The 8,596-nt window shown below is 37.9% G+C and overlaps 1 protein-coding gene across 1 annotated transcript in view; it reads right to left on the bottom strand.

Moving 5' to 3' along the window:
- The window catches only part of LGR4 (leucine rich repeat containing G protein-coupled receptor 4), a 159,274-nt gene that overhangs the window by 62,606 nt on the left and 88,072 nt on the right, over positions 1-8,596 (bottom strand). Inside the window, exon 2 of the mRNA XM_007951958.2 lies at positions 1,414-1,485. Coding sequence (XP_007950149.1) covers positions 1,414-1,485 — 72 coding nt within the window. The remainder of the gene's footprint in view (positions 1-1,413; positions 1,486-8,596) is intronic.

The following is an 8,596-nucleotide window of genomic DNA, read 5'->3' as shown; positions in this document are numbered from 1 at the left end:
GGAAGTAAAATACTCTCCTTAATTTTGTTAAATCCTTAACTGTGATTTCAATATCCTATCAGAAGCAGGTAGTATAATGAGTATGTCCTATATTTAAATCCTGTTCCCCATTCTGGGCGAGGGGCTGAGCTAAGATAGGTGCATTCACAGGACTTGAATCTAATACTTAACAGCTAGCTATATGACACAATCTGTAATATGAATTTAGATTCCTTCAGGGCTTTGAGGTTCTTAGTATCAAATTGTCTCCCAACTTCTTACCTCTACATATTACATAATCCATTAGCTTGGTCTTTAAAAATTTGTATTTAACTTGATTCAAGTCTGATTTTGCTTTTAGAAACCTGAATTTAAAATACAATTATACTCCCAATTTCCAATTGGGATAGTTCCCAATTCCTTTAAAACTTAAATGTGACAATATCCATTAGGTATTTTTAAAAAGTATGCAGAACAAATCAGAATGGAGGTTAAAATAATGTGGAAAATTTTACCACATGTAAACTGTTAGTCTATCCAAACCCATGAATTTCCCAAAACAATCCAACTATCAGACCTGTGGGAGCTCTGGTAGCATAGTGCCTAAGGCACTGGACTGCTAACCAGAGGGCTGGCGGTTCAAACCCACCAGCCACTCCTCGGAAGGAAGATGGGGCAATCTACTTCCGTAGTGATACTGTCTTGGAAACCCAAGGAGGGGTCCTTATGAGTCTGGTCGACTCCAGGGCACATAACAACAACAGCAGCAGACCTATTTCAAAGACAGAGCCTCTTCACAATTCTTTTGTCATTCATTACTCCCCTCTCCTTAGCCCCACTCATCTTCCTAGAAATTGGAAATAGGAGAGGCAACTACAAGTTTCTGAAGGATTCTTAAAGATAAGAGTGTTTTTAGGGACCTGGATGATGTTCTATGTCTTCATCTTATCCCCGAGGGTCACTTACAAATGTCCAATGGGTACCCTCAAGCCACACTCAGCTTTCTGCTAACTATAAACATTGTCTGCTGCATCTCAACCCTGAAACACCTTGTATTTTTTGGTATCACTGTTACCCATATAGCAACTCCTTTGGCAAGAATGGTAATTACATAGTAGCCTTGTTATCTGAGGATAACACTGTAATTACCTTGTGTCACTGCAGCATTCATAGTTAAGATATTGTAACAGAAAAGTCCTATGGAAGCAGCATTTTTTTTTTTTTTTTTTAGATCTGGCTTTCAAAAATAGCTTCAGTAATTACACTGCTTAAAAAATACACCAAGATCCACTCTCTCCCCCACCCCAAAAAAAAACCATAATTTCTTCTGCACAAAGCATATTTCTGAATGTCCACATACAACAAACACCACACTCTGCCTTGTAGGAGCTTCCAAAGACAACAGCAAAAATAAATTCTCAAAGTAATACTTACAGCTCTTCTAGAAAAGGAAAATTCTTAAATGCATCTTCTGGCAACTGAGTAATGTTGTTCATACTGATGTCCCTGGAACATAAAGTTAAAAGGATCATTAACTAAGTGATATTAGACTTAAAGCATTTAATTCAATGAAAAAGTAATTGAGTGCTGAAAATTGGTAAAGAAGCCAAAAATGAAATGAGCATAGAAGGCATACATAGGGATATTCCAAATCTGGCTTCAGAATGCAATGATGAAAAATTTTTAAAAAGTTAAATTTTTTATTATAAATTATATTGTTATTCAGAAACATTCAACATGATTCTTCTTTACAGATCCTGGATTTTCCTCATGTGAGTATCTTTGAAAATATGGTTCCAAATTACCTGCAATGAGTAGGCTAGTGTGGCTTCCCAGCGCTCCAGTACTCAAACACTGTGCCTGATAGAAATCAACAAAATCAATACCTCAGGACCTGATAAATAGATGTGCAGGCAAGTGTAGCTTCTGGACCCCACTGTCAAGGACAGTAAAAATATGTGCTATGTGTATCACTGTCATGTTTTCTATAACACTTATGAAAATTCTCCAGGTAATAGTTTTAAGTGAATTGTCATGTTTAGCCCATGAACAGATGCAGGCTAGAGACAAGTGCATACACGACAGGCATGCGGTGCAACTCCAGCCTCCCCTTCCAGAGTCAGCAGAAAGGATAGTACTTGATGATATAACTCAACAATTAACTAGTCCAAACAGCTACAAAACTTTATTAACCATTTCCTTCTTCCCTAGCAGCTGCCTTATGAATTGGCTTTCTCCTTCCGAACTCCACTTAATACCAACGCATGAAAGACAAGTTAACACTGCTTTGCAAAGAGAAAGCCCAAACATGCACTGGGGCAGCTGTCTCACTTGGGTCCCTTCACCTTTCTAGTGCTGAATTCTGTGGTTGAGTCTTCACTTCTCTCCCCTCTGGAAATCACCATAAAAATTCACATTTGTGACATTCCTATTACCAGATTTGATACACTGGTATAAGGAGGTAGGAAATAAACAAACAAACCCAAGTACACCAAAGTCACCTAACAGCAAAAATGCTGTCATTTTCATCATTTCTGTCAAGTGAAATGTTCTTTTCTGTCCTTCCATTAAGATTCAGGAATGGAGTTTGGACTCCTTACTTGTCCTTCTCAAAGAAGGTTTGGAAATTTCAGTTAGTGAAGGACAGTAACAACAGCAGCAGCAAACAAGCAGCCACTGCCAATGTGTACTGAATGCTCTTAACATGTTAAGACTCCACATAACGCCTTACTGTACAAATGAGGAAACTGAGGCTTACTGAAGTAAAATAACTTCCCCATGACCATTCAGCCAGGGAGTGAACTCCAGAGCCCATGATTGCAATTACTCAGCTTTTTTTTTTTTTTCCAAACTTTTTATTGTTATTTCACAGAGCAAATCAGTGTTCCACTCAGCAATTGACACACATTCTGTTTCGCATCATTGATTGTCATCCCCTCAATGTAACATCACCCCTACCTCTTCCTCCCTGTGTTTCTTATTTACATTCTATCTTCTCTCCTAACCTTTCCTACCTTCTTAATTTTGATCTGGAATGGTTGATTGTTCTCAGGAGTGTATACCTTCCTGGAGTTATTGTTCACCTTGTAGACCTATTGTTTGAATGGAAATTGAGCTATGGAAGTGAGTTCGGTTCCAGGTCCAAAGGGGACCAAGAGCGACAGTCCTGGGGTTCTACAAGTCTCTATCTGACCAGTGAGCCTGGTCTTTTCTATGATTTTGGGTTTTGTTCCACATTTTTCCCCACTCTATCCAGGACTTTCTAATGTAATCCATTCAGAGCAGTAGGCAGGGGTAGCGAGGCACCATCTCTGGGTCTAAGAGTCATGGAGGCTGAGGTTCACATGGTTCATCAGTCCTCTGGACTAATTATTTCATTGTATCTTTGATTTTCTTCACTCCTCTTTGCTCTGCACAGGAGAAAGCAATAGTTGTGTCTTAAATGGCCACTCTTATTCAGCCTTCTACTAAATCCTGTTACTTCTCTCCAAAGGTAGTAAAGATTTAAAGCAAACCCTTAAATCCTACCAAGGTTAAAAAGCAGGAGGGATACTGCCTCAAGACCTTGACACAACGAAGCCCAGGAAGAACTATATTCAGCTTTAGCAACTGAGGAACCAAAGTTCATTATTTCTTAGAGCATGTAACTTTTCTTGAGATGAATCCTTATGGTGGTAGAGACTCATATACATTCCACAATTTTGTATCACTGAGATAACTCAAATCCTATTAAAGATAACTTTTAAGAAACAATATTAATAACTTCTTCAGGAATGATGGGCGCTATGGTGGTATAGTGTTTAAAGCATTCAGTTGCTAACCCAGAGGTCAATGGTTCAAACCCATCAGCTGCTCCATAGGAGGAATATAAGATAGTCTGCTTTCACAAAGATTTACAGTCTTGGAAACCCTATGGGGCAGTTCTACTCTGTCCTATAGGGTCATCACGAATTAGAATTCGCTCAGTGGTGGGTTTGATTTGGTTTTCAAAGAATTGTTATTTTTAAACACTTGCCCCAATGCTACTTTAGTCAGATTATTAGGGAGAGGGATAATTCTTTGTTATTCATAAGCACTTAAGCAGGACTGTTCTGGTTATCTAGTGCTGCTCTGACAAGAATATACCCCAAAAGGAATGGCTTGAACAAACAGGCATTTATTCTCTTACAATTCTGGAGGCTTTAAGTTCTAGTTCAAAGTGCCAGGCTCTAGGGGCTGGGTGAAAGCCCCTTAACCTTGGGCTTCAGCTCTGCCTCCTGCTCCCAGCCCACTGAAGCTGGAGGCTTTTTTTTCACTCAGACAGCTGTTAGCTGCTCAGGCTGACAAACCCAAGGTTGACAAGTACAAAGGTACAGTCCTGATGTTACCAAACAACATGGCAGGCCACTAATTCAAATCCAGATGAAGTCCCAAGATTGGCAGGGTATGGCAGGCTGTTGAACAATGACTAGGCTACATTCAGGGGTCAAGCGTGCCAAAAGGCTACAAACCATTTCCAAAGCTGCTTCTTATAAATGGGAAGCAGATCACATCCCTAAAGCAGCTACTCAGCTGCTTGTAGTAGATCCCACCATGGAGTTGACTGCCAGTCTCATCATGGGGAATAACTGCCACCAGCTGCCCAGCCATTCAACCAGGCCCAGCCAAGCTGACACCCAATCTTAACTACCACAAGGACCCTGGATCTTAACTACCACAAGGACCCTGGAGAAACAGCATCAAAGTAGGAGATAGAAGAAGCATTTTCAATTCCAGGCACTGTTATTTAGCTGCTACGTAATCCTGGGCCTCAGTTTGTTCATGTGCACAATGAAGGAGTTGAAGTGACTGGTTGTGTGGCTTCTCAGCCTGTCATTCTATACCACCGTCATTCATTTATTTTGTAGTTTTCATGGATGAGCCCACGTTTCCTGATGGAGATATCTGAGGTTCATTTTATGGAAAAGATGGGTTTTTTCAAAGTTTACCATATAACAGAATATAAAGACTACTAGTTTGCCATTATAAAAAACTACTGAGTCACTCCAACTGAAAATACATTCAGCTTTAACCAGTAAAATTCTTAAGATTATAACAACACTTCTAATCAATTGAAAGGCAATAATAACCTGATAAGTAAACAGCAATTCTGTAAAACATCACACAATTTTAGTTCATTTTTGTCTTTCTAATGAAAGGAGAAAAAAGAGCAACCACAATTAATTGCTTTATAAAATGAGACACTCCATATAGTTTCCTCTAAACTTGGCATACCTGAATCCAGGATAAGTATCACAGTGACAGGAAAATGGATTGATTTATTGTCTCAACAGAAAAAGGTCTGGAGAGAGCTGATTAGTTAAGTAACCAGAGAAAGGGGAGAGTGAATTTACACCACACTATGCTCTGGGTTGCTTTTTTTTTTTTTAATAGATACACGTACATAGTTCTCTAATTTTTTCCCTCAGAGTTAACAAGATATAGCAGGTAGTTTTTCTGTAAGCTGTAAATGTAATTAGTGGGACTTCATATTTACAAACTAACATATGTCAAATACAGAGTGGAAGTTTCAGGTTCAGGAGCAACTAATTTCCAGATCTTCTGAATTTCACAAACCCAGAGAGTCTCTTTTTTTATAGGTGTTTTCCCTCATTTTCCAGGTTTTAGATATAAAACATGTAAGAGTAAAGTAAAGAAAAAGAAAAGGGGAGAAGCCACAAGATGTTATCTTGAGAGAAGCTCTAGAAACATGTGGTTACAAAGTATTAGGTGGGTGGGTATTCATTTAAAATAATGAGGGCTGATGGTGATCAACAACCTACAGACAATATTAAGAGTAGATCCCAGACCTGACATCACTAACACCAGCAAGAGAATTTAAAGTGCATAGACTGTAAAATTAAAAGGTTAGAAAATGTGCTGGGAGGGATGAGTTAAACAGTAACAAGTTATAAATGGAACCCCTATGCCAATAATTACAAATACATTAGGCACAAAGCCATATACATTATTAAAATGTAAAGTACAAGAAAATTGTACCAAAAACTTCAGCTAGAAGATGTACTCTCGGATGTACATCACAGAAGCAACATATTCTTATTAGTCACATCTGTAATTAAACCCAGTAACTCACCATCCAGGGTTCCTAAGGATAAGTAAATACAACATAGAAAACAAACAAACAAAATCATGCAAGGCCAGAGCACCACCTACTTACAACCACCTCTTAAAGGCAATTTCAAGAAAGCTGACTTTGATCTAGTCTGGTGTGGCTGGTAGTATACAGTCTTTGCAGATAGAACAAGATTGAACTATTGATTCACAATCTACTAGCTGTGTGATCTAGGATAAGCTATTTATCTTTTCTGAGCCCTGGATCCATCCATCATTTGTAAAATGTGATAACAACTTAACTTTGTAAGTTACTGTGAAGATCAGAAAATGTCAAGTAACATAAGTTTCACAAGAAAGGGTTATTTATTATCATCTTCAAAGTTTCTGCTGCTTCTGAAAAGCCATGCAAACCCCATGGACAGACTTTACTGACAGAAGGCCAAGCATTACACCCTGCCTCTGATGACCTTGGCCTTCCCAGAAAGAACCACTCTTACACACAAAAGAAACACTAAGCTGTGTAAAAGACCTAAAACTGAGAATTGTTCATAGCTACAAAACTAGACTCTAAGTTACAGAAACATGAAGAGCTCTTCAAGATCAAATACTTTATTTAAAAATAACAATAATAAAAAAAAAAAGCTGAAGCCCAATTCATCGAAAATAAATTATACTCTGACAGGACGTTTCTATAAGGGCAAAACAAACAAGACAAGATCCATTCTCAGAAAGATTAACATGACTCCTGCAGTTGAGTGATAAAGCAGGGGATAAAATCTAGGACTTTTTTTAGTAAGAAAAAATACACTTGTATGTATGCTTATTCCACATATTTGTATCATGATAGATTTCTTCAGTTAGGTTTCTCAAAGTACACCAACTGGCACAGAGAACGTGTCTGCACATTACACCTACACGATGCAATATTCCCAGCTGTAACACACAGCTCGGAAATACAAAAGCTCGTCACCTCACTAGAAAAATAAAGCTGAGTGCTCAGACACTGATTCAAAATTAAAATTTAAAGGTACAGCTGTTTAACTGAAACTGCTAAAACTCTCTGGTAGCATAGTGCCTAAGGCACTTGACTGCTAACCAGAAGGCTGGCAGTTCAAACACACCAGCCACTCCTCAGAAGGAAGGTTGGACAATCTACTCCCATAGTGATACTGCCTCAGCAACCCAAGGAGGGGTCGCTATGCATCGGGGCCAACTCGATGGCACATAACAACAACAAAACTCCCCAGTGGTTAAACTCTCATCTATTTTTCTCCATAAATTTCACTAATGTTAAAGTATCTATAGAGTAAAGAAGAACATCATGTTTCAACAAGGTACCTTTTAAATCCCTATAAAATGCTCCCAAAGCAAGCTTAACCTGTTTGCTGATGGCCAAGCATGGAGCACTGGGGACCCTGCCACTGCGTCTACAGTGCATCTGGGCGTTCTGCCAAAGAATTATTTTAAATACACTCTGACTGACCGAGTGTTATCTAAATTTGAATAAGCCCTCCTATTTGTATTAGATGAAAGAATACTGCTGCTACCATATTTTTTATTGTATCTCCAATATTAGGTGGTAGTTTAAAAAGTCACTTAATTATGTGTAAATTCTAAAGAACACAGGGACTTTAAATGGTGGCAAGTCGCTCAACAAAGTTGTTTATAATGATCAAGAACTAATACTATCCCAAAAACTTCTCAGGCTCTTTTGTAATCATCTAAAAATTCCAGGCCATCCTCTAATTCACATGTATCTACAGAATAACCAGAAACAAACAAAAATCTAAATTCAAAACTTTGGTGCAATAACTTTGAAAGGAAGGTTTCACCCACAAGTCATGTAGACATACACATAACACTCAAGTTCTAGAAAAGGCCACAAGTTTAATTTTGTGTCTGTCATTTTTCTGTATTTTTGGGCAAGTGATCCTTTTTCTCCTACCTTCTTATAATAACAAATATAACCTATGTTAATTTTCAAACAAAAATGAAATATAGATAAAGCCATCTATAAAACCAGTCCTCAGAGATAACCACTGCCATATTTCATGGGCTCCATACAGATTCTTTTTTTAGGAATGTATGTATTATTATAAATGTGAAATCATAATCTGAATGTGTTCATCTCTTGACACTTAAAAAATTATTAACAAAATGAAAAAAACCTTCTCTGAAAATAATATTTTCATTAAAATATAAATGTTAATGTTTAAGACATCTCAATGCTACTTTTTGGCAGGTCATGTATCATGAGCCAGGAACATCTTTGGTAGTGGAAACTGTGCTACAGGGAATACAAGGTGCAACCTAATTAAGGGTTTTCCTTTAAAAGAGAAAGGGAGATAGCCTGCCATCCATTAACAAATATTTACAAAGTACCCTATGTGCAAGGCCCCGTTCTAGACTGGGGAAGTATTAACTTCAAAAGAATATGTTTACATTTTATTTTTTTCTTTGATTAAAATCTATCAGTGTACTCTATTCTTAACTTGCTACTACTGATTAAGACATTATTGCAACA

This window comes from Orycteropus afer, unplaced genomic scaffold (genome assembly GCF_000298275.1).
Source record: "Orycteropus afer afer isolate SDZICR_OR568_19922 unplaced genomic scaffold, OryAfe1.0 scaffold00321, whole genome shotgun sequence".
NCBI lineage: Eukaryota > Metazoa > Chordata > Mammalia > Tubulidentata > Orycteropodidae > Orycteropus > Orycteropus afer.
This window is presented reverse-complemented; position numbering and strand designations above follow the sequence as displayed.